This window comes from Pyrus communis, chromosome 16 (genome assembly GCF_041283825.1).
Source record: "Pyrus communis isolate YQ-2024b chromosome 16, ASM4128382v1, whole genome shotgun sequence".
NCBI classification, from domain to species: Eukaryota; Viridiplantae; Streptophyta; class Magnoliopsida; order Rosales; family Rosaceae; genus Pyrus; species Pyrus communis.
In genome coordinates this window covers 2,912,907-2,938,362 of record NC_142580.1, presented here as the reverse complement: position 1 = coordinate 2,938,362, position 25,456 = coordinate 2,912,907, and the positions used below count along the sequence as shown (strand labels likewise).

At 37.8% G+C, this 25,456-nt stretch overlaps 4 protein-coding genes across 5 annotated transcripts; 2 read left to right on the top strand and 2 right to left on the bottom strand.

Moving 5' to 3' along the window:
* The first annotated feature begins 1,700 nt into the window (after positions 1-1,700).
* On the top strand, positions 1,701-7,015 carry LOC137732515 (tRNA(adenine(34)) deaminase, chloroplastic). Of its 2 annotated transcripts, XM_088687670.1 has the most exons (5): positions 1,705-2,022; positions 2,280-6,036; positions 6,113-6,200; positions 6,320-6,447; positions 6,590-7,015. In XM_088687670.1, the coding sequence occupies exons 2-5, from the start codon at positions 2,567-2,569 to the stop codon at positions 6,864-6,866; spliced, it is 3,963 nt and encodes a 1,320-aa protein (XP_088543796.1). In that variant the 5' UTR covers positions 1,705-2,022; positions 2,280-2,566; the 3' UTR covers positions 6,867-7,015. The 2 variants fall into 2 exon arrangements, with proteins under 2 accessions (XP_068327938.2, XP_088543796.1); XM_068471837.2 differs by having other exon boundaries at positions 1,701-6,036.
* An 877-nt stretch (positions 7,016-7,892) lies between these two features.
* Positions 7,893-8,994, top strand: LOC137732175 (uncharacterized). The gene is made up of 2 exons (XM_068471475.2): positions 7,893-8,609; positions 8,744-8,994. Exons 1-2 carry the CDS (start codon positions 7,893-7,895, stop codon positions 8,837-8,839), a joined length of 813 nt encoding a protein of 270 aa, XP_068327576.1. The 3' UTR covers positions 8,840-8,994.
* On the bottom strand, positions 8,911-10,530 carry LOC137732176 (uncharacterized). The gene is made up of 4 exons (XM_068471476.2): positions 10,237-10,530; positions 10,024-10,147; positions 9,473-9,601; positions 8,911-9,219 (listed from the first exon to the last, which is right to left on the bottom strand). Exons 1-4 carry the CDS (start codon positions 10,404-10,406, stop codon positions 9,112-9,114), a joined length of 531 nt encoding a protein of 176 aa, XP_068327577.1. The 5' UTR covers positions 10,407-10,530; the 3' UTR covers positions 8,911-9,111.
* Positions 10,531-11,526: 996 nt separating this feature from the next.
* LOC137732435 (phosphate transporter PHO1 homolog 1) lies at positions 11,527-17,102 on the bottom strand. The gene is made up of 14 exons (XM_068471742.2): positions 16,303-17,102; positions 15,904-16,204; positions 15,164-15,563; positions 15,011-15,059; positions 14,848-14,919; positions 14,399-14,528; positions 13,800-13,920; positions 13,452-13,701; positions 13,256-13,360; positions 13,102-13,146; positions 12,814-12,966; positions 12,426-12,704; positions 11,996-12,132; positions 11,527-11,850 (listed from the first exon to the last, which is right to left on the bottom strand). The coding sequence occupies exons 1-14, from the start codon at positions 16,630-16,632 to the stop codon at positions 11,760-11,762; spliced, it is 2,463 nt and encodes an 820-aa protein (XP_068327843.2). The 5' UTR covers positions 16,633-17,102; the 3' UTR covers positions 11,527-11,759.
* Positions 17,103-25,456: the final 8,354 nt, after the last annotated feature.

The following is a 25,456-nucleotide window of genomic DNA, read 5'->3' as shown; positions in this document are numbered from 1 at the left end:
TGAAATTTATCTCCAACTACTAGATCATCTCGTAATGGTTTCAAATGAGATTAATTTAGATCGAGTAAAAATTTTGGATGACAACTAACTAGTACCCAATCCAAATTTGAAGGACCATGTCGGTAAAACAAAATGTTTCACTCTTCCAACCCCATGTACAATGTCGACAATTCTGTAGTATTTTTGAGTATTTTATATTCCAAAAAATTTAATCATTAGATTTTAGCCCTTATATCTTTGATAAAAAAATAAAAATATAACAATTAAAAACTTAAAAATATAGAATACTAGGAAGTATACTAAAAAATCTTTATATAAATCCCACAAAGAAACTATAAAAGTGTCAATATCATAAGTCATATCGATCAAGAGTAAAGAAAAATCCTTGGAACGCCAAATGCACAGGTATCGTTATCAATCTTTCTTCCATTATTTTGGTGGAAGGACTTCCACTAAGATTAAGGTGACCTACCAAACATCCAAGGCAGGAGGTCTTTTGTGGACAGAATTTAGCGTCACACACCCACCCCAACCATGCATGGAAAAATATGGCATTTTACGTACATGGTACTCTGGAATTAGAACAACTGTACAAACCCTGGTGGCCAAATTTTATTTTAATATTATTATTTTTGAAAATATTTTTGCTCACGATCTTCAAATGATGGTAGTGAGGCTCACTATCCTGTTTATCATTGTCGGCAGCCATTTGAAATGTTTATTATCATGTAAGGGGGATAGTTGACATTAATGCATGAAAAATAATGGTAGTTGGTTAATTATGCACTTACTCAGTTACTTGTTTTTCTTTCTTCAAAAAAGGGATTAGCTAGTGGTTTCGACCATAGCAATCCATCTTTTCAGGGGCCATTAAGACTCACAAAGGCATTGTAGCCTCTCTCTGCCCACCATCGTGTACGATGATTCACCAACGTCAAGAATCCAATCCATAACGTATATTTTGAAATACATGCCTAACATTCATCCCTAATTATTAGACCATACCGTGATGGTTACTCAGTTGCTTGTTTGAGATTGTTTATTTTTGCATACACATCTTATGGGTCAGTAGATTATACAAATGGGGGGAAGACAGAGTGGTAAGTTGAAAGTTGGTTTCCTAATACGTTTTAATATTGTATTGCTCATTGGTTTGGATTTAAATTTTATCCTTTCTTTCTTTCATGATTGATTGATTGCAATGGATGATGATCGACTGGCGTCACATACTATTAATAGTTAACTAGTTATCTCTCCCACGTTCCACCCACTCCTCAACTTCCTTGTAGTATTGATTTGCAAACTTGTGATGAGCATAAATAATTTGGTCGGATCTATATGAATTTTGTGCTTGCAAGTTGAGCTGTGAAAGTGTAAAGATTGATACTCCAAATATCATCATATATACCACTCAAATAATGGTAACACAAAGTTTGCATCTCTACGTGGGTCGTTGTTGGTAGGTTAGTTGGATATTTTGAGAAGATATTTGATAGGATTGTTTGACTAAGATAATTTTTTTACTAAATAAGATCTTGTGGAACTGGATGAGACTAAATTATAGATTTTGTGCTAGAAGCCCTACATATGACGAGGTCAGACACCCCTAACACAAATTATTTTCATTGGACGAGGGCTCTTCCTGCCAATTGAATTAAGGTCATAAAAACTCAATATTAATGTATCCCAATGAACCAGAAATTGGTTTCTTGGTTGATAAATTAGTGTCCATAAAGCATTAAGCCCAGTCAAACCCACATTAGCTTCTATCCAATTTCTGGTCCAGAAATTGGTGTCCAAGAACAACTCGACCCAAACAAATGTTTGAGCCCAAAAAATCGACCGAGTTAGTGCACCCAACGAGTCAACTCAATTTTGAATCGCTCTCCTAGTTGGTTCTGTCCTGCTCGTTGCTTTTCCAGCTTAGCAGTCTGGATTCTGATCTACCCAAAAGACCACACCTTTACTTCACTCAGAGCTCCACTCTCACTAGCTCTCCAAAACCCACATCTCAGTTCAAAGGTAAACTTCTTCTTCTTCCGTCTCTCTCTCTCTCTCTATCTCTCTCTCTCTCTCTCTCTCTACAGGTAGAAATATGCAGAACACATATTTTAGCTCGAGTTTATATTCTGTGAGAAGCAGAAGGCAAGGCTCTCTGTCATATTGCTTCAATGATTACTCTTACTTGTTGAATGAAAGATTTGACAGAAACCCGATTAACCCAATTCGTTGTTCATCATCACAATCATGTTGTTGTTGTAATTGTTGTGGATTTTCAGTCCGTAGAGTGGCCATAAACCCTTGTTACTTGTATGGGTTGAGGCAGTCCACATTGCTTCAACGGTCAGCTTCTAGAAGGTTGGTTTTGGGTGTCGGGGACGGGTGTAGTTATCGTGTTCAGGAATGTAGGCCGGACTGGGGTTGTTGTGAACTCCCTTGCTCGATTAGGGAGAGGAATGTGTGTGATAGGAGGGGTAGGAGAAGGAAGGGGAGGTGTAGTTGTGTGGTTGATGGGGAGGGAGGGGGTGGAGTTTGTGATTCGGGTGATCTTGATGACGCTGAGGCTATGCTCAGCTTGTTGAGTGAGGAATTGGGTGGGGAGTGTTTTCTGAGAGAGAGAAATGAGATTTCGGTTAAGAGACTGGAGAAGGAAGGTAGGAGGATTTTGAGTGGTAGAGGGAGAAATGTCGGTTCATCAAAGAGAGGAGAAGAGGAGAGTAGGAGTTTGATTGGTAGTGAGAGAAATGAGAGTTCATTTAAGAGAGCAGAAGAAAGGAGTTGGAGGATATTGATTGATCGAGAGAGAAATGCTGGTTCATCAAAGAGAGTAGAAGAGGAGAGTGGGAGGAGTTTTAGTGGTAGAGAGAGAAATGCCGGTTCATCTAAGAGAGTAGAAGTAGAGACGGTGAGTGTTCGTGGTAGAGAGAAAAATGGAAGTTCTTCTAAGGGAGTGCAAGTGGACATCGAACCAGACAATAGTAGTGAGTGTAACAGTAGGAAGAAGAAAAGTAATGTTAAGGTGAATACATCGGAGAGTAATTTGAAGCGCCAATTTGGATCAGCCACAGTTGATTTGAGTGAAGGGGATTTTAGACAGAAAGAAGAGAGGGAAGTGTTTTTGAGAGGTGAGAATTGTAGGGGAATGAAAGGAGGTTCTACTTCTTCTTATTACTCCTTATCATCTTCTGGCGATTTCGAAAGTGAGGCAGATGCTCAGGATAAGCACGGCTTCTTTGGGGAATCAGCTTCAAGTGTGTACGAGGATTCAAAATTTGATATTGGAGGTAGATTTGGTGGGCAGGTCATTGAAGATTACAGGAAGTACATGGATGATTCCGAGGGCAGAGGAGAAATAACAAAACAAAGAAACACTGCAGTTGAGGGTGGTGTCATGTGGGATTGGAGGAAGAAGACAGAAAAGAAGCTTACAGAAGTAGTAGCTGAAGAAGCTAAGGCTGGTGGGAAATCGTCAGAGATGAATTCAAGAGTGTCGAAGACCAATCAAAGTGAGTTCGGAGAGGCCTCTGGATCCCGCAAGCAATTTGACTATGAGCAAGAGAATTCATACTTGACTAAGGGAACAAGAGAACAATATAGTCAAACACAGAACCAAGCTGTTGGTGTTGGCGTGAATGAATCTCGAAGAATATTTCAAGAACGCAACGAATCAGAAATCCGTGGAAGTGATGTTGAAACAACTTTCTTGTCCCAGGAGAGACTCAGAGAAAGGGAAGAAAACCTAGCGATAGCTACAAACTTGGTGCAGGAAAGGCAAGATGAACGTTACAACACAGCTGAATATACCAGTCAAAATGAAGAGTTAAACAGAGACCACCAAAAGCCCTCAAAAATTTCGCAAATTCGAGTTATTGATGTTGAAGGGATCTCTGATAGAAGGAGGGAGACTGATATAAGAAGGATTTACCAGGAAGAAAACACAAATTTATTGCTGAGTTCAGCAAATGAGACAGACGTGCAACGCCACAAAATAGGTCAGCAGGTCATTGGACTCGTCAACTTGGGAAGAAAGTCCCCACAAATCACTGAAGTATCAGAAATTTGTGACAGTGGTATTGAAGGGGCCAATATTGTCCAACCTGAAACTGGAATTACGAACCAGGTACAGCAGTCAAACTTGGTTCCTACTTCAGATAGCACTACAAATTCTCAAAGAATTTCAAGGAAGAGAACTATAAATCAAGAAAGTGGTATTATATTAACTGCTTCATCAATGGAGGAAACAAGGAGGAGAAATAATGAAACTGATGAAAATCGCATGCAAGTTAAACTCAGAAAAGGGGCCCAAAGTGGCTCGGGAGAAGCCTCTAGTTTCCAATCATCTTTGAATGTGGTTTCCCAAGCTACAATGCAACCGCATAATGTTGAGGGGCATAAGATAAGCCCACAGGCAATGCTGCTGCCTCCCCCTTCTCAATTGATAGCTAGAGGATCACTGATCATGGAGTCATCAAGTGGGATGGCAACTCAGGAAATTTCTGAAGAAATTCCAGATAGTGGTTCGCCTGCCTTGCATACTCACTTGGGGAACCAAACTTCTGCTTTGCACCGAGAATCATCCAGTGGAAGTGGAAACTCCGAGACTCAAGGGGAGATTTTATACCTCATTCCTGAAGATGCTTTGGGTTCAACTTATCGTTTGGAGAAATCATCTTCACAGTTTTTCGGGGATTTTGTTCAGAAAGCAAGGCATGAAGTCTCAACTTCTGAAAACCAGAACGAGAATGCAGTTTCTGAAGCAAAATCAGTATATGGAGGTGAGGAGTATGGGGATGGGCTAGGTACTTCGGTTTCGCTCCTAGAATCAAGTAGCGGATATGGAAACACTCAGACTGAAGGGGAGATTTTATACCTTGTTAATCCGGAAGATGCTTTGGATTCAGCTTACCGTTTGGAGAAGTCATCTTCACGGTTTGTTGGGGAGTTCTTTGATAGAGCAAGACATGAAGTCTCAACTTCCGAAAATCAGGATGCAAATACAGTTTCTGAAGCAAAATTGGCGCATGGAGGTGAGAAGAATGGGCAAGTGGATTCGAGTCAAAATAGGTCTGAAGACTCTCAGAAAAAGGGAAATGACTCAAGGCGTTCATCTGGAGGTTCTGGAACCAAGGGGCCTGCTGATGAAATGTGGGATGTAACAGACACATCTGTTCTTAAAACCCCCAAGGCAGAAAAATCAGAGGCTACTACAACAAGTGGAAGTACCGTTGTCAAGAGAACGGGCAGGTCCGTATGGAACATTGTTGCAGATATTGTTAGGCTGAGGTGGACTTCGCACGCTGAAACCCCTCATTCTGCTGTGAAGTCAGGCGGAAGGACTTCATCAAATGAATCTGCAAGTAGTGAGGCATGGTTTTCTGGCCATGAGACCGAGGATAGCAATGAAAAGAATGCAAAAAGGGATAAAGACGTGGAACATCAGCTGCAACCGCCTAAATCATTTCCTCAAAGTGGAAAACTGAGATCAAGGGACAAAGTAAGACATCTTGAAGCAGGCACGCCGTCTTCTCCTAATAAAGAAGAAAGTGGGTTGCCATCAAAAGTCATTTCCGCGTCTTCTAGTGAGGGAATTTTAGGTTCAAACGAGAATCAAAAGAGTTTTCGCGGTTCTTCTTCTGGCATTGAAAAAGTGGAGTCATCTCAACCACTAATTGCTAGTGGCGTAAAGTCTGCTGTTGTAGAAGAAATTTCAAATGCCGGTAACATTGTCTCTGGAAGTGGTTCGATGGAGCGCATAGACCAATTTGGCAGTCAGAAGTTGACCGAAGGAGTATCAGACAATGTGCAAATGGGTGGGGAATTGAAACAAAGGAGGTTTCAGAGGAATAAGCAAGTCCTCAGAGACAGATTTGACGAATGGGCAGAAGCACATACACATGAAATTGAACAAAGAAAAATGGATGAAATGTTTATGAGAGAAGCACTTCTCGAAGCTAAGAAGGCTGCTGATATTTGGGAGGTACCTGTCGGGGCTGTACTGGTACAACAAGGAAAGATTATTGCACGTGGATGTAATCTGTGAGTTCTATTAGCTTATATGTATGTTTTGTAGTAAATGCTTTCTTCTGGATATTTACATTGATATGTGTATCAGAGTGGAAGAATTACGGGATTCAACAGCCCATGCAGAAATGATATGCATACGGGAGGCTTCTAACGTTCTCCGGTCATGGAGGCTTTCGGTAATTTCTCTATTATTTAGTTATTAGTACCCATTCCAAGTTTTATTCCAATATATATACATGCATATTGATGATTTTGTTCCACCTTAGACTTAGATTTTTGTTTTCTGATGTCACAGGAAACCACTCTGTATGTAACACTTGAACCGTGCCCTATGTGTGCTGGAGCGATACTCCAAGCAAGAGTCGACACTGTTGTATGGGGAGCTCCAAATAAGCTTCTCGGAGCTGATGGCAGCTGGATAAGGTATGCGAATTATGTTCTTCTTCATAGCCGCGAATTATGTTCTTCTTCATAACCCATAGCCTTTTTACACTAGATATGATATCCAGTCTTTGTTCTTCGTTCCGTAGTACCTTATCCGGTCATCCTGTAAATATGCTTGCAGACTTTTCCCTGAAGGGGGTGAAGGAAATAGCTCGGAGCACTCGGACAAACCAGCTCCTCCTGTCCACCCATTCCACCCAAACATGACCATCCGACGTGGTGTGTTGGCATCGGATTGTGCAGATATAATGCAGCAATTCTTCCAGCTGAGGAGAAAGAAGAAGGAAAAGCAGGCAGACCCGGCAGCAGCGGTCTCGCGTCCTCTTCCAATTTCTCACCATCCATCAAAGTTACTTACAAAGATGCATGACATCTTCCACATAATGTTCTGTTTGTGAGGGTTAGTACAAAGACTATTGTTTGATGAATGTACATATCTGTGTTGAAAACTGTCCGTACCGTAGATAAAATGTAGTTCTCTCTCCCTCCTTCCCTTATTGTAGTCCGAAAGTTTTGCCTAGCTTAATGATTTCACCAATGATCATCATGCATGCTGTCAAAAGGGGATGACTAGTTTATGAGATCGTTTGACAAAAAAAGCTTAAGCGTTTAGGAATTATAAAAGCACTTTTAAGTACTTTTTGGAGAAGCACCTATTGAAGGACTTGTGTTTCCGAAAAGTACTTAACTTTCAATATAATTAGTAATGTGTTTCCAACAAAAGCACGCACGAGCAAAAAGTACTTACAGAAACGTAGCATTTACATGGAGCCACATATACGTGGCAATATTCTAGGGAACGTATCTTTTCTAAGATGTAGCTTTTATTCCTGATATTCACGTTTGATTATGATTCATCCTTGTTTTGCCATCCTTCGTTTCACCTTAAGAGTGCGAATCTCTTCCAACGACAAAAATTGAATTGGCTTAGTGACAAACGGTCATTTATGCTTAATAAGAAGAGCAACTAGCATGACACGGGTACTGCTACCGCAACGTCCCGTGCTACGAAGGGCGTTGAATAGAGGATTGAGGACCTTGCTTTCAAAAAGGAGTGATGGTTACCTCCTACCAGAGTTGAGCTTTGCTGTTGCGATAAAAAACAGACGTTTCTTCTAATCGTCGCGGGCGTTGTGCCACGAGACTTGTGTGTAGCAATTAGATAACTGTAATTAATAGTTTGTTTGTCAGTTTCTTAGACTTTATCTTCAGTCCAAGTCGCTGCCAGGCTCGCAAGTTCATTAACAACATTTGCTCGCCAAATGATTAGCAGAGAAGTTCCAATCACCTGAAAACTACGTCCCCCTCCCTCTTCAATTGTTTCACCAAACGTTTCTTTAGGCTCCTGCATTTTTTTCTCTGCTCACAAACTAATATATAACTGACCATCCTCCAATTCTTTTCATCAGAATCTGTCTTTGAAAATGGCTTCGATTTTGCTAGCTTTCGTTTTGTATTCTCTCAGCTTTCAAGTAATCTTTACCGGTGCACAGACACCGGCAGCCGCACCCTCTACTTTGCCGGCCAAAGCACCGCCACCCACTACCACACCTGCTGCACAGGCTACTTTGCCGACTAAAACCCCACCACCTTCTACTGCACCAACTGCAGTAACACAACCGCCTGTAAATGCAGTGACCCCACCAACTACCACACCTGCATCACCTTCCCCTAAGGTAACACCATCCAAAAGCCCAACAGCCTCACCCCCGCTACCCCAAAGTCCACCTGTGTCAACTCCATCACAGCCACCAAAACTGCCGCCATCACCACCTGTTTCGTCACCAGCATTGCCACCTCCTGTAGCGGCACCACGTGTATCTCCAACACCAGTTCAAGCCCCAGCTCCTGTTAAATCAACACCAGCACCAGCACCAGCTATGGTAGCACCAGTGCCCTCACCATCAAAAGCAACCCCAGTACCAGCGCCAGCACCGGTTATTGTGCCACCAGCTTCAGAACCAGTGCAAGCACCATCACCTGCGCCTGCTCCACCCAAACACAAGAGGAAGCACAAGCACAAGCATCATCATCATCATGCACCAGCACCTGCACCTACTGTACAAAGCCCCCCAGCACCACCTACAGTAACAGATACAGAGGACAACAATACACCCGCACCATCACCAAGTTTGGATTTGGTAAAGAATTTAACCAGCTCTTACTCTTAGTACCATAGAACACCATACATGCGTGACTGAACTCAAATTTTATTAATGTTACTTGACAGCTTTAATTTTTTTTCCGATGACCTTTCTGCTTGTTTGTCTCACAGAATGGAGGATATGCACTACACCAGAAAGGAGGGATATCAGGATTGTGGGTTACGACCGGATTAGCAATCACTATACTGCTGGCAATGACAAGCTAAAGTTCTAATCAATCTTAGACGTTGAACTATGAATTTATTGGTACATCAGCAGAAGATTTTTTAAGAGACTATTGCAAGAAGATAATTTTTTTTCATATGTATAACCCTAGATCTAAGCATCAATAATACAGCGGATGAGACATCAACATTTACCACTTTTCTGTTTACTTCGTGTTCAATATATCAAGGGAGATGAATTCCAACAACCGCCAAGAATTAATTTATCCAAAAGACTACTACTCAAAAAGTAGCTTAATGAAATCAATGTCGGATCAAACTTCATCCGTATTTGTGACTACATCGATATCCTCCCTTAAGTCATACTCAACCACAAGGCCAAGATTATCAGCTAACTCGTGATACTTTTGACACCCTGCACACTGATGAGAAGCAACTCTAATTAGTCAGATGAACCCGAAACTTGTTACTTACTTTTTAGACTAGGCGAACTAGAAACAACGTTGAAACGCTTAACATAATCCCTAATTAATCTATGATTATTTTTCCTTTTTGGTTAGACTTGTATTGGCATGCACCGAAATATCAACAAATTGACAGAAAAACAGTTTAAAGTTTATTTCATCATCAAGAACAAACTACACAGAATCTAATACCAACAAGAGGAACAAGTACCTGTACGTAGATTAGCCCCCGCTCATATGCCAATCGATTGACAAGTCTATTTGTCCTTTCACCACACAAGTTACAAGTAAATTTCACAAGCAAGCTTCTTCTTGGGAGTTGTATGTCAATCGTGGCATCCTTCGAAAATTCGATAAGGGCATCCAAGAAACAGAACCGAGTTAAGAAGAAAGTAAACAAATTCAAGCAATAGCAAAACACACACACACACATTGGAATAATATTAACATGTCACATTGGCATCAAAAAATTGGAAAAAAAAATCTGAAGTTTAAACTAAGGGCACTACCTTTTTCTGTTCGGTAAAATTAAAGAAAAACTAATGAAAAGAGCTTGAAAACTTTGAGTTTTAATAATAAAGACAAAATAAATGGTGAAGTGAATAATAACATGATTGACCTTTTAGTGTAAAAATATGATTTTTCCTTAAAATAAACGGTACCATAGTTTTTCGTTAAGTTCCTAAAATGACTACGAGCAATATCGATACGAAAAAGACAATAATTCTATAAAATTCAAGAAGAATAGAATCAATATTATACCGTATTCAGATTATTCGGTTCCAATTCTGCGTCCGTCTCAGAATTGCCACTCATCAACCCAGAAACAGCCAGCACCACATGGCCACGCTTTGGTGCTACACCTGCCGTATGGGAAATTCTTGAGCTGAAATTAAAGATTTAAACTTTAGCATAAAAATATATGTAGACGAAGAAAAAAGTGAAATTGAAAGAAGCCCAGAAGAGTAAATTCACCACAGAGGGTTTCGTCCGCGGGTGGAGGACCAGGAGAGGCCGACCGTAGGAATTTTCTTGGAAGCAGAAAAAGGTCTGAAAAACCAAATGGGTTTATTAGGGTTAGTTATGGGAGGCGAGAGGGATGGAACGGCGGGGGAGAAACCGCGGGCGGTTGGTGTCGCCGCCATGGATGTAGCTCTGTGGACTCTGAAATTTTCTCTGTTTTGTTTCCGATTGCAGTTGCAAGGATGTAATTTAGGGCTGTAGACTGAATTTGAGAGGATTTTAAAAAATTTTAAAATTCTAGTGCAGTCAATTAAATGATTTTAAAGAGTATTAGAATTTATTCAAATTTATGTGTAATCAATTAAAAGATTTTAGAATCTTTTAAAATTAAGGTGTAGTTAATTAAAAGATTATAAAGGATTTTAAAATACATACAAATCTAAGCGTGTTCAAAAACTTAAAATTTTGGAGGATTTCAATAAGTTGTGAATTTTGTAGGATTTGAGAGTCAAAAGTATATGTAATCAATACCAAAAAGAATCCAACCTTACCCCCCAAGATTTCAAATCCTTCCACCACAATCCATTCAAATTCTTTAAAAGTCTATATGAAATTTGTAGGAATCTTTAATCTTTTTAAATTTTATCAAATCTATTATTTTAAAAAATTTTTAAATTTTTTTAAAATCTTAGTTTCACTGCATCTCGGGCACTGAATCTTTTGGGCAAATCAATTGGTTTTGCCACGTGTTCTATGGAAAAGGCTGAGTTGGGCAGCCAACGGTCCTTCAAACCTCCAAAACCCAAAAACCCAAATTATAATATGACCCATAGTTAGAAACAAATTTCAGAATCATATTCTATATGGTACGTTCTGGGTTTAATTTCTGACGATGGTAAATCACATGATGGTGGTAAAAGGAAGTTGAAATACCCCTTGTGAGTCTTTTCACCTCTCACTAGAATGATGAACTGCAATGGTGAAGTCATTAGCTGGTCCAATTTTAAAAATAAAAAAATTATAATATGAATCAACTTGTATTCTCATAAATTTCTTAAATGAGTCCGTTTAGAGTGATTGCCTAACATAACACACAAATTAGTAAACCACACAAAGACCCCTATTTTTGTCTCACCCATCCCCCGATCCCACCTCCATGTGTTAGGTATCCTATACGGGCGTCCAGACACAAGAACATCATTAGGATTTTACTTTGACTATTGAAGCCCTAATTACTTAGCATTTGTTGCTCCATGGAACAAGGACAGAAAGGTTGAGCATATATACAACATGTATTTGCACTTTGCATCAATTTCCTTTTCTTTTCATTGATGAAGGAAATTTTTTGTGTACAAGTATGAACAAATGTTCCCCCTCAAATCCACCGATCGAACAAAAAGAGATTACACAGTTGATGTGTCTTGTTACATCAACTTTGGAACGAGCTCTCAACAACAAGGTTCCTCCTCTTGGAAACATTTGTTCCGAAAACGCCTAAACATCGAATTCTATCTGCAACTGTTGCCAATGGGGCATCAGTCTTGTTCATCCACTTCATGAAAAGGCAGTGGTACAGTCTTAACTGCCCTAAACTTGCCTGCATTATTTAGATGCTCATTCTCCAACCTGTACCATTCGAACAAATCGTGCGTTAGAGCTATTGAAATCGAAGAATATGTTTATATTTCAGTTTCATGTCAATTTCTGCATACGGCTGCAGATGTGGACCGATAAGAATCAGAATCATGGGAGTTTGGGGATTTTAGTTTACCTGAAAAAGTTCCACAACCCTCTTCTGATGACTTCAAGAGCAGCTAAAAACAGCCCGGTTACTCGGTAGTCCACATGTCCAAAACTTGAATGGAGAACAGTTTGCAACCAAGCTAGCCTGAGAATAAGGTTCAATCCCTGCAGATGTAGCATCCAAAACATTCGTCAAACACCGGATTTGAAATCCGACAGATTTTACAACCTAGAAAGAGAACACAAAAATTGTTTCGATGATGTGCGTGCATCTTCTCAAACAACATCTAATTCTTTGCTGTCATGTTGTCCTCTCTGAACTAGACTGGGAATCTTCTTTTTATCATGACATTTATCAGAATTTTATTTCAAGAATATGTTCATTCTCGGTTGCTTGCCACACAAGAAACATCTCGTTCTTCAAATTTGTGATTTATTTGAGGGGACATGGCAATTACCATTGAGATGTAGTATATGAACTTTCGGCGAATCATTAATTCGTTCCTAAGCAAAGGATTCTTGGAATTCATTTGTAGCAAACCCCAATCCTTTACAAAGTCCCAATACAATTGGTAAACTGTTGCAAAAGTCGACATGATCACAACAAGGCACAGCCATCCGATGTTCCTTTCTTTCTCATAAGCTACTTTAGCTCCTGCTGCTAACATTGCTGACACATATTTGCCTAGATTCACCAGGTGGCTTGTCTGTCCCTCATCAAACCACCGCCGAGCGCACTGAAAATCCAATTAATCGAAAATCTTAGTCAGATGTATATGTTTTAGTTCGTCAAAGGAAAAATGACAGTAAAGGTTAAACCAAGAGGAAAGGAACTAATCAGTATACCTGCATTGCTCTCCAGTAATAGGGTAGGAAGGACACGGCGTAAGCAAGATCTCGGTAATGTCCTGCCCTCATGCAGTAACCATAGTCCTGAGTTTTGTAGCTTCCAGTTATGTAGTAACATGCCACATACTCGAGATTCCTAAGCATCGGTACCTATTGAATACAAATTAATCTGTTGTTATGACAAATCAGACGAGGTTTTTTTTTTTTTTTTTTTTTTTTTTTTTTTTTTTGAGGAACTAGAATCAATTTTCTTTCAAATTTATTCGGTTTAGTGCTCAATGATACCTGACTACAAAGTTGATCTGCCATGAAGAAGTCCAGCATGACGACCTGCAGACAGCAGACGGAAACTAATTAGAAGCATGGTTTAATTGGTCGAATATGGTTTTAGCTATTATCAAAAATGTTTTGTTTTGATCATGTTCGAGAGATGCAGTACCTTGTACAGAGGTGACAGAATGATATTTCTTATCACACGAAGAAGGCGGAAGCGGCTTGATTGGTAAATGATGTTGAAGGGGCACACAAGTAACAGTAGAAACGTCTGCGTGTTTACAAGAACGTTAAGAAATACCCAATGACTAATTACTGGATATTCAATTTCTAATCTATCGTGTTATGAGTTGAAGAACTACCAGTAAAAGAAGGCCAGGGATTGCTTGAACTTGGGCATATGAGTAGCCTTTTGTTAGCAGTAACAAATGAACACACATGACTCCCACCACAGTAGTCAACGACATGGTGCAGATCAAGAACACATCTCGATACTTTAGCTCCTTTGTCTGGGACAATTCAAAGATGAAACTGTAATTTATACGCGCCTTTCTCCACGCGAAAATGTTGCAACCGTACAAGAAGAAGTGTAGAAACAGTAGGCTGAACATGCTGCAAAAACAAAACAGAAAAAGTTTATTTCTTTAGCCTCTCCTTGTTTACATCAAACATTTTAAAGACTAGTTCACATTATTTGCAGCAATACTTACCTAAGTACAGGGTAGGCAGTTTCCATGTAGACCGATTTTGGCTGCCGTTTGTACAATCCCGTGATATGAGCCATAACGACGTATCCAGTTAAGAGCGCGATAAAGCACCCTGTGAATAAACCTGGTAATCACAATCAATAAGAAGATAAGTCACCTGAGTACTTAGTCATTGCAGTCCAATGTGTTACATATTTATCAGTTTCACATGTCATGTATGGGTAGAGAGGTTCACTATGTAACGCGACATATCTTTTATGTTAAAAAATCTTGCTGCCCCCTAGGTGTCGATGGCCCTTGTTAGGGTTCTACCTTTCTACAACAAAAAATGGTCTAAAAAATAACAATGGCAATAGCATGGGACCTATGCCTTATTTCCCACCCAAAAAAAAGTGGACAAGGCACATCCATGTTTTCCAAAACCCTAGTGGCCTAATGGGTCTGTACACTTTGGTTTCTTAATTTTTGTATGGCCACAAAATGAACAGACTTTTAAGCTCCTCAGCAAAAGTTGTGTAAAGGAAAACCACTTGGGTACTTTTAACTTTTATCATTAAAATAAAGAACGTTCTGATCAGTTTTCATGAAAGTTCTGTACTTACCAATAAAGAACGTTATAGAGTGTGATTCTTTGCGCTGTGTCGGTTTAAGGTATTTCATGGCCTTTCGTCGGTCTTCTTCGGCAAAGTGTTTGATGAAAAGCTCCTCAACTTCATCTCCTAAGTTCATCACCTATCATTTTCGAAAGTAATAAGCAAAAATACTATTGACTTGCAAAGTAAACTTTTTCCAGTTTACGCGTCAGACAAGCATATCTTGGTTCAATTTTTATGAATCTAATGGCATCCACTGTGCAGTCATAAACTACAGGATCAATGGCCACTTGAAATTGTCGAGAAATTATTTGGACGAATTGATAGTTGGTGGCCAACATTTGAATATGATCCAATCAAAATATCATGCAAAAATGTTCTAAAACATTGCTAGCATAATCGAAATCGAGATTTACTTAGTGGTCGAAAATTCGAAAAAAGTAGGGTTTGTCAGGTACCTTATCGGAGCTGTTGAAGTAGGAACTCTCTACAACTTTTAGGTAAATTGGAAGCACTTGTTTTCCAGTGACCTGCAAAAGAAAAGAAGATTTCAACTTTTATTACATAAGCAAAAACCAAAATGCAACTTTAAAAGACGAAGTTAGGCATGCATTTACTTACTTTGTCAAACTTCTTTAAAATCTTTATAAAAGCAAGCATGTTTAAGTTCCTGAAAAATGGACAGCACGTAAGCTTCCCTGCCTCATCAAATTCGATTGCGTAATAACTTCAAAACCTTATTTGTTGAACTTCAAAAAATTTCGATGATCATACCTGTAAGTTTTCAGATATCCCAGCCCTTTATAGAGCTCAACGAAAGCGCCTCGGATCATCTTGTCCGCATGATGCAACTTGGTTTTGTTAATGTGCAGCCTACCTCCGTCTGCACCGCATTTTCTCGAGGACTGATTCACCAGGTCTTCCCAAACTAGGTAACTGATCGCTGAGAAAGTACGCGATGGATTTGTTAGAGGAATGTTTATCTTCAAGTTCTTCCCCTGGAAGCTGAAAGAACGACTTGACATGCTCCTTAGCTTCCCAATATCTTCACTCTTCGTTCTCATTGACTTGCCCAATTCGCCGCCTTCAGAGTATGCCGCTTCATTTTTCTCCAAGTCATCTGTGCAGTCTTGCGGCTGTTCTTGCTCTGTTTTGTCCTTAACAGAGTCCTCATCTGTGTCCAAGAAACAGAGCCATCACAAACTAAATATAGATTGTTGATTTTCGTTTCTATCAGCTACGTAAAAAATGACACTAAATTTGCACGTTTTAGAATCAATTGGTGAAATAGATAGCAAACTACAAAAAATATAAATGGAGCACGACTATTTGGTGTTGATCGTTGCCCAGAGTTCAAATCTTATGGACGACAGTTGTTAATCAAAAGAAAAACATTAAGAGAAATCATTTAAATGGGAAATATGCCAAAAAGTACGACTAAAATATGTATTATTCATGCTTGTAAGCATATACAGATTTTTGCTCATTTCGTTTGAAGTAAAAGACGAAATTACCAGATGAGAAGGAGCATGACATGGAGATATCCTCCTTGGAGTTCAGTGCAAAAGCTCCTTTACCGCGCTGTTTCTTGAAGGCGGTTTTGAGCTCAATGAGTATATCCATTTGTTTCCTCAAGGACTCCCCTCTCTCCACGAACTCCTTCTCCTTTGTTTTGAAAAACTGATTCACCTTGTTCAGCTGAAGGTCGAGGCATGCGAAAAACTCTTTCGCAGCATCAGTATCGGCGAATTGTTCTAACAATTCAGTCTCATACATGTCTTCCTTGCTTGCGGATGAGGCAAGCTTCTTGTGAACCTGGTACATAATTATAAGACCACAAATTAAACCACGCGTTTCAAAAATTTAACTGCAAAACGATCATAATAATAGGGGTCGGAAGAGAGAATGTGTACATGTATGAGGTCATGTTCTCTATGTGGATGGCCAAATGGAGAGAACTTCCTTATGGAAGTGAAGAGGGTGTTGGATAAAGAGGGGCTACTTTGGTGCCTAGTGGGTGAGTTTTTGTTGTTGTTAGAGTCGAGGAGATGGATTTTTTTGAGGTCCTTCTTGAGCTGCCAGTAATCGACGAATGCATCCTTCCATTCGGGGACGAGCTGCCCTTCAAATTGCTTGGAGAACTTCACCATTTTTTCTCGTTGAGTTTCGAGTTCTGAGAAAGAAGGATGATGAAGAGGCTCTAGTTCTCCTTGTGAGTGTTCTAACGAAGCCCCTTGTGACATATTTATGGGGGTTGGGAAAAAAGGAATTTTTGATTGATGTGCTCGTACCAATTTATCTAAGAGCACATTCTAAAATATCCTTTGCACTTATACCATTACCATCATCCTATGCTTCCTCCACTTGAAAGGGTATAGTAACCAGCTTCACCGGAAAGTAAACCGAATCGCCACCGGATGCTACGACTACCTCGGCCAACTTGTGCTCCTGAAGATTTTGAAAGGGCGGGATATGGAGAGGGTATCAAATCCAATTCAAGATATAGGGAGAAAAGAATAATGGCACTAAAGAGGATGATTAGCAAAGTTGTTATCTTTTTCTTAGTGAAAATATTAATATATTTGTTTCCTTAATCACCACGATTACCCCTTGTTTCACAACTAGTATGCATATGATCAAGGGGTAGTTTAGACACTCTGAAAGTTGGAAGCTGCAGTGCCCCATAAGTAAGCCAAGAGCTGCTTGTTTATTTGTGAAAGGGGAAGCTTATTAACTAAAATATTTATAAGCACACCAATGTTAGCTCCAATTAGACCAGCCAGATTTCCACTAATTGAAGATAACTAAAGCTTCAATTATTTTTCCTGCTTTTCATTAAGCAATCAAACTTTCGTTTGCAAAATATAAAATAAACAAAGTATATGAACCCATTTTGCCAGCAGATACTTGTTGGCATTTAGGACGGAGGAAGACCTTGTATTCTAAATGTGACATGTCAATACCCGTGTTATGTAATAAATTAGGTCTTTGAGGCTCGTGGGGGTTTTGAAACACAATTTACATATGATAAAATGAGTTTATATTAAATGAAACGATTGTTTGTATCCTTTTTAAACAAGATATGAGCAATTAAACACACTGGCACATTATTGATACATTCGATAAATGATACAAGTCGAATTTCTATGGTGGTGTAATAAGTTAAGAGGTTCCAGATGTGATGATATAATTCCATTCCTTTGTTCTAAATCCATTCCAACTTGTCAACACGATCCGATCCTCCCACCAAAACTAAAAATAATAAAGAGTACCGCTATTCACACATTATTTTTATTTCTCACACAACTTCATTAATTTATGCGTTTTAATTTTTTTTAATTTATTCAATCAGGCAATTGGTAATCGAGAGAAATTTGTATGCAGTAAAAATAGATGATAGCACCACCCAAAATAAAATAAAATAAAGATCCGCAGACGTTGCCCTAGCTATAATTTTTGTCGTTTTTTCTTCTCTGACATGGATTGCAACATCAGCATTATAATTGTGGAAAATTGACAGCGTTCGTTAGAAAAGATACCCCTTTCATTTTCTTGACATTCCGTACACACGCACACTACTCTCCCCTCTATCTTAGTGTTCCATGCATTAGATGCCCTTGCGCATAAACCAACATATATAGTTTCGTTATTCTTAGCAGAAACCAACAAATATAGTAAACTCTCATAGTGATACTCTCTGTTGAATTTTCTGCCAGTTCACAATTTAAAATTAATTCATGACAAAATATTATGACAAAAACATGAGACGACAAAGAGTTCATATAGAGTCTTAATTTTGAGAGAGTTTTTTTAGTTGACAAAATTAATTCAGATCTTTGGTTTTAAGTTGTATTATAGAGGTCACTCAATACTACGGTCTAGTGATGTTCATCTTCACTTGTAAGTGAGCGGTCTTATGTTCGAATTTCGTGGATGGTGAATTCGATACCAAATTAAGTTGCGTATTGTGTTGCTTAGCCGAATTTCCCCCCCTTAGTGTAAAATATATCGTTGTACAAAAAAAAAAAAATTAAGAAGTTATATTATATAGAAAGAAATGTGTAGTTGATGAACTGTGTGATTTATATTGACGATGTTATAAGATAATATATCGACATTATATCAATAGCGTATCAATTGTGAGTAAGTAATAGAAACAATGCGTCTCATCCCAACTACAGCACAGCAACATCCCCTTATTAAGGGTCGTGTTACATTATATATAACAACTTTATACGAGAACTCTGAACCTATTAAGTACAATTGTTTAAAATGAAGAGACATATATTTTAACGTGTAATTTCAGTTAAAAGGATGAGAAAATAAAGTTACGCATGAAACCTAAGCCGTTAGGTATATAAAACAAAGCCAATGAAAAGCCATGGAAATGATGATCCGATTCGGATGGCATATATGGGTGCTTCCTTGCAGAGTGACCCAACCCATTGAGAGATTTTTTAATGTGTCTGAAATATAGAGTGGTACTACACATGTCATTGTACAATTAGAAAGATATTTGAAAAAAAAAAAGAAAAAAAAAACTTTTCTCCAATTATACCTTGCACCGTGTTTTCAAACACACTGAAAAATTTCTTCATCCTATCAATATATTTGACCCCACATAACCGAAAACACACTAAAAAATTTCTCCATTCTATCAATATATTTGACCCCACATAACCTATGATCTAGATATTGACCATACAATAGGTGCACTCCCCGTGGATCAATCATAAGTATCATGAAGTTTACCAAAAAAAAAAAAAAAAAAAAAATCATAAGTATCATGAAAATATAGTCAGTGCTATTAGGATTTAATTATTATTTACCTTTTCATGAGAGTACAGTTAATTTCTTTTAATCTACTAAAACATTTTCCTTTTTATCTCTAATTGGTGTTACTTTAAGAGTTTGGCACTGGTCGCCGGCTGACTAAGGTCTGGTTTGGTACTGAGGTGATTTTGAAAAAAGCTGGTATCAAAAAAAGCTGGGAGCTGTTTTTGTGTTTGGTAAACACTCAGTTTCAGCTTTTTTTCACAGTTTTGGGTGAAAAAAAAGCCAAAAACAAGAAGCTGCAAAACCCAGCTTTGAAAAACCGGCTTTTTTTTACATTTGTTTTACATAAAAGTTTACCAAACATTATAATACTACTTTTATTTTTTTCAAAAGCACTTTTACAAAAAAATTTACCAAACACTTTGCTGCTTTATTTCACAGCTGCTTATTCTCACAACACAGCAGAAGCAGCTTTTTTTCAAAGCACAACAATACCAAACCAGCCATAAGATAGGACTAATTGCGATACTTTAGTCGGTGTATTGGTAGGTTTTTGTTCGGAGAAATTTTGCGAGTATACATAACATGTCCATTCCATTTCAGTTCATCATGTAGTCACCACTATTGATATGTTAGACGTTTTTTAAAACTTTAGATATGTTACACGATTCAGATTAGAACACTTAATTATATCCTTGTATTTTAGTTTACCCTCTACTCACCATTCTTGGCACATTAGTTAGGGTATTTTTGACCATTGCCCAAAAAGGCAATATCTTTAGAGGATCCGTGTCCGAATGTTTGCACAAGGTTGAGCTCTCAAATCCATGTCATAGATAAGAATATGCTTCTCATATTCCAGAATAAGATGCCATTCTTCAATTATACAAATCCTTTAGACGTACAATTTGTCCTAATTATAAACATGCATGTAATAATAAAAATTCAAGTAAAGAAAAAAAAAAAAAAAAAAAACTGAGCAAGATGATTATTCTCCAAGGCGCATACGATTCTTGGCTATGGTTCTGAAAAAAAGACTTGAAAATTAATCATGTTAAATAATAATATCCCCAATGATTTAGTAAAACAATAATTCCCTCAGCGAGCCATCCCATCCCTTCATTATCTCTTCAAACAGCACAGTTTTTTTTTTTTTTTATTCAGTGAGAGCATATTTTTCAATGAGTACTAATAATAACATTGATTCTATACTTTGGCTTTGAGGAGAGAATTTTCAGTGTATCGGGAACATGATTTGGTATACTTGATGTAGTAATATAATTGGTTGAAAAATTTTTGTTTCAAGTTTCCAACCAATTGCATTATTACACTCAGTATACCGGATCGTGTTCTCGACACATTGATAAATTTATCGGCTTTGAAGGGGGTATGATTGTACAACAGTAAACCATATCCACCATGGATTTTTTGCTAATTTTTTAATTTAAATAATGGATTGTTATTTTTGTTGTTGCTAGTGTATGCTCTACTTTGAACCCTACATATGCATTACTTTGCATCTTACATATGCATTGTCATCCCTTAGCTTTGAAATGAGAGGTAGCAGATTTTGATTCTCTTAAACGTGCTAAGTGATAAACCAACCATTTAAATTCTCCCTAGTTTTTCTAGGTATAAGGAAACGTTTGAAAATTTTGAAATAGATGTATGTGAAATGTAACTGAACAAGTGACGTCTGCCGGTACCATATGTCGGGTTTTTAACGCAATTAATCCAGCATATTAAGGATCAAATCCAATGTTAAGTACAGCTACAGGCCTAGTTAATTAATTAATTAAGCTTAATAGTTTATGATTGCTTAGAGACTGACTTGATTACTCAGGATCATTATCTTCAAGAGTGTTGGAAAGGAAGGTGTAATACAATAATGGAAATGGTCAACCCGATTCTTTCACTATACGTTAAGACTATTTACCTCCGCATCCGATGAATTAGTATTATATGTTGCCCAAGTTTAATCGGAAGTGCTACAGATCATATTGTACAGCTCAAATTGTTAAGACTATTTACCTCCGCATCCGAGACCATGTTTTAGAATCTCCCTTCTCGGCTTATATAGTAAAAAGAATAGGCTTATATGGTAATATAAAGATTGAAGTGACTGAATTTTTAATTGCTTTAAGTATCATTAATTTTAAGACAGATATATTGGGAAGCAGCTGGTTTTAATTCCTTCTATTTTTGCTTCATCCTGCAGAATCGCGTATCTTCGAATTCGCGGCCGGTATGTGTCTTGTCAACAAAAATTTCAAATGTAAAATATGAAGAGAATCGGGAGACAGAAAAAGAAAATAACAATAATCAGTACATGTACTAAAGATTTACAACAATATGGTTCTGAGAATCAGAATCACTTTCTCAGATTTTCATGAAGATTTAAGATTTTTACTTTGGCCTGAAAGCATAATATATGAAGATTAACATTGTTGCTTTACCATCATTTTTTTAAGAAAACTTCGACAGTATATAAGAGATTTTTTTTTTTTTAATAATGAAAAATAAGTTACACCTAAGCAGGGCTATAAATTTAACTCCTCATATTACAAGGAAAACAAATAAAAAATACATGAAAAAGAAAGGGAGACATAAACCTTATCCCTCTAAAAACGAAAACAATAAAGATACAAGGAAAGAGGGAGGGGGGAGGGACATGAAACCTAATCCATCTAAAGTCGAACCTAAAGGTCTAAACCTGCAAAACAAATTGAGCAAGATCACAAAATTAGAAGAAAAAAAAAGAAGAGAAAATGAGACAAATTTAACAGGGCAGATAAATGGTAAAAACTAGAAATTCCACATGAATTATGTTTCCATGTACAGTTTCATGAATATTATTTCAAATATGCTATACTACGTATGTCAATTCCTTCCAGCCATCATAATAATATTCTGAAAGCAGGAAATTAATGGTGCATTATATTTAATTTCGACCCCATGAGCAGTTTATACCTTTTATACCTAGTATAATTCGTCGACATGGATATTATGAGTGGCTGCATAGATCGAGTACCGGATAAGAGACGGCTTCTTCATTAAGGGAGTATATATGACTAATGCTTCTTTTTCAAGAAAATGCATATGTGATATGTATGACTATTAAATATATATGGTCCCTTATTCTGAAGTAAAGCTCTCCCTAAGAGAATTAAATATCAAATAATTAGGAATTAGAAGCTTCCGGCTACTTGGGTTGAGATGAACAAAGCTATCTGGTACGAAAGGTTATGGGATTAATTAGGGTTATATATATGTCACGCAAAGCTCATTGTATTCTCTTCCATTCAATCCAATAGTATATCAATTTTCATTTTATTAGCTTGTTTGGTGGATGTACATTAATATTGGAGTTCCTAAGGGTTTTTTTTTCTTCTGTAAATCAATTTTGTATGATTGGGTTCTTTTCTTTTGGACATCTAACTCATAATCAATGGCAAAGCCAGAATTTTATAACAATGAGATTATAATTTCGGCCAAACAAAAATTGCATTGGATCATTTTGTCGAGCTTTTTGTGGGTACCTGGCGAGTTATGCCACGTTATGTCAATTTTTGCCAAGGCCTGTCGAGTGAAGCATTTTATCTAACAGTTGTGGCAGATCATAGGGTTGCACACAAGAAATAGTAGAAGAAAGACAAAAGAAAGAAAGAAGAAAAGCTACAAATAACTATGCATAAATTGCACAAAAGAAGTTGCAGGTTGTAATTTATTGTTTTTGACTTTTTTTTTTCTTTCAATTTATCACAGTTTTGTATATGAATCGTAAAAAAATATTATATTAAATATGTTAAGGTTATAAAAGTATTGGGATCATGAACAACCAATAATTCTATGTTGGCTCCACCACTGCTCATAATATATATTTAAGTACATATATTAGTTTGGTCAATTTCCATCTATTAGTGCTGCCACCACTGGAATTTGGATAAGCGCCCGTATTATAATTTCGTTTTCTTACGGATATTTGCATGCGCATGCACCTTTTAATGTTTTCTACGTGCACGGTTCATCAGACAAATGGATCTGCACAATCGAAACATTAACTTGTAGACTTGTAGTACTGCCACATTTTGCATTTTAATTAGCAGTTGCAGTTTGGTATATGGTTCAGCTTAATTAATCATGATCTGATCAACTAAAGTCTAATCTCTTTGGCCCTTCATGTCTCAATACTAACTTAGTATTTTGAGAGATAATATAATTAACGTTTATGTCCACGTGCAATTAATAGATATACTTATATGTGATGGGAAAATCCCCACTTACATGAGAAATAATTTTGGGTAAAGTACAAAAAATTACATCAACTATGGGTCAAATGACACTTTCATACCTCATCTTTTAAAATTGACAATGTCATACCTCATCTTACGAATTTGTGTCAATGTTATACCCTCTGTTAGCTTGGCCGTTTATTTCTCAGTTAAATGCTGACGTGGCTTGATCCGGGACCCATTTTTATTAAAAAATTATTAAAAACAAAAAAAATCATTTAATATTATTTAAATATTAAAATAATAAAAAAAAAAGTACATAAAAAAATAAAAAACAAACCTCTCCTTTCGTGCATCTCCCCTCTCTCTCTTCCCCATCATCTTCCTGCAACCCAGAAAAGAAGAAGGAGAAAGAAGAAGAAGAAGAAGAAGAGAAAAAAAAAAAACCCAAACCAAACCAAACCCAGTTCATCCCCCCTCCCCCACCACAAACCCAACCCCCTGCAACCTAGAAAGGAGGAGGAAGAAGAAGGAAAAAAAAAAAACAACAACAATGGGAAACCCAGTTTGTCCCCCTGCAGAAGAAGAAGAAGAAGAAGAAGAGGGAAGCAGAAGAAGAGAGAAGGAAAAACACCCCCCCCACCCAACCCGTAGAAGAAGAAGAAGAAGAAGAAGAAGAAGAGGGAAGCAGAAGAAGAGAGAAGGGAAAAAAAAACAACGGCAAACCTGTCCCCTCCAACCACCCAACCTGCAGAAGAAGAAGAAGAGAGAAGAAAAAAAAAAATACCCAGTTCGTCCGCCCCCCCTCGCACCCACCCTCTCCCCTCCACACCCATTCCCACCCCCCCCCCCGGCACCCGCCGCCCATTTTCTCCTCGCCCAGGAGAATGGGTTTTTTTCTGGGGTTTTTTTTTTTTTTGGGGTTGTAGGTAGTGGGTGCGAGGTTGGGTGCAGAGGGTGGGGAGCGAAGGTGGGGAGGTTGGGTGCGTGGGTGTGGGGAGAAGAGGGGGTGAGGAGCAAGGAAAACAAATTGGTTTTTTTTTTTTTTTTTTCTCTTCTGTTTTTCTGGGTTGCAGTTGCAGAAAAGGGAAGAAGATGAAGATGGGGAGAAGGGAGAGAGGGGGGAAAGGGACGAATTGATGTTGGTTTTTTTTTTTAAATAACTTTTCTTTATTATTTTATTATTTTAATATTTAAATAATATTAAATGATTTTTTTTGTTTTTAATAATTTTTTAATAAAAATGGGTCCCGGATCAAGCCACGTCAGCATTTAACTGAGAAATAAACGGCCAAGCTAACGGAAGGTATAACATTGACACAAATTCGTAAGATGAGGTATGACATTGTCAATTTTAAAAGATGAGGTATGAAAGTGTCATTTGACCCATAGTTGAGGTAGTTTTTTGTATTTTACCCAATAATTTTTTATAGGAAAGGGAAATACAGGTCGTGTGATGTAACATTCAACATGTTATAATAAGGATGGATAACATGCTTCTTTTTTATTCAAAAAAGGGGATCAGCTGGTAGCTTCACAATGGCAGTCCATGTTCATACTTTTCGGGGCCGGAATGACTCACAGAATCATTTTCAACCTCCCACTTACCACCATCCTGTAATTCCCCAACTTCCACTTCTAAGATATATTAACAAAAAAAAAACCCACAAGTTCTAATTTGAGTAAAATATTAATTTCACGTGGCCATATTTAGAGTACACTGCGAAAATGGTGATGACATGAGCCCATGAGCAATGGCTTAATTTCTGTGATCAATTACGTGGCTAATCAAATTCGACTTGCCCATTATCGAAAGGGCACAGCATCAAGATTAATTAGTTAGGATGCATGAACCTCCATGCGGCTAACAAGAAAGAACCAGAACATATACGCACCAATAAAATCCAAATTTAATCAACATAATTAGTGGTATACAGACTAAGCATCCATTGGACTAATTAAATATCGATTAGAAAATCCAAATTTGATCGGTTGATGACTTAGCGCCTAGGCACCTACGAGGGGGTTTAGGCCTTCTTTATTTTTTATTTTTTTCCCA

Bases quoted from the DNA above. Each gene is read 5' to 3' on its own strand.
- LOC137732515 (XM_068471837.2), top strand. From the start codon at position 2,096: ATGCAGAACACATATTTTAGCTCGAGTTTATATTCTGTGAGAAGCAGA. The intron at 6,201-6,319 runs GTAATTTCTCTA...CTGATGTCACAG, and splicing joins TCCGGTCATGGAGGCTTTCG to GAAACCACTCTGTATGTAAC. The intron at 6,448-6,589 runs GTATGCGAATTA...ATATGCTTGCAG, and splicing joins GCTGATGGCAGCTGGATAAG to ACTTTTCCCTGAAGGGGGTG.
- LOC137732176 (XM_068471476.2), bottom strand. From the start codon at position 10,406: ATGGCGGCGACACCAACCGCCCGCGGTTTCTCCCCCGCCGTTCCATCC. The intron at 9,602-10,023 runs GTATAATATTGA...GAATTTTCGAAG, and splicing joins AACCGAATAATCTGAATACG to GATGCCACGATTGACATACA. The intron at 9,220-9,472 runs GTACTTGTTCCT...GCTTCTCATCAG, and splicing joins GGGGGCTAATCTACGTACAG to TGTGCAGGGTGTCAAAAGTA.
- LOC137732175 (XM_068471475.2), top strand. From the start codon at position 7,893: ATGGCTTCGATTTTGCTAGCTTTCGTTTTGTATTCTCTCAGCTTTCAA. The intron at 8,610-8,743 runs GTAAAGAATTTA...TTTGTCTCACAG, and splicing joins CATCACCAAGTTTGGATTTG to AATGGAGGATATGCACTACA.
- LOC137732435 (XM_068471742.2), bottom strand. From the start codon at position 16,632: ATGTCACAAGGGGCTTCGTTAGAACACTCACAAGGAGAACTAGAGCCT. The intron at 15,060-15,163 runs GTATGATCATCG...TCCATTTTTCAG, and splicing joins GGATATCTGAAAACTTACAG to GAACTTAAACATGCTTGCTT. The intron at 12,967-13,101 runs GTATCATTGAGC...TGTATTCAATAG, and splicing joins CAGATCAACTTTGTAGTCAG to GTACCGATGCTTAGGAATCT.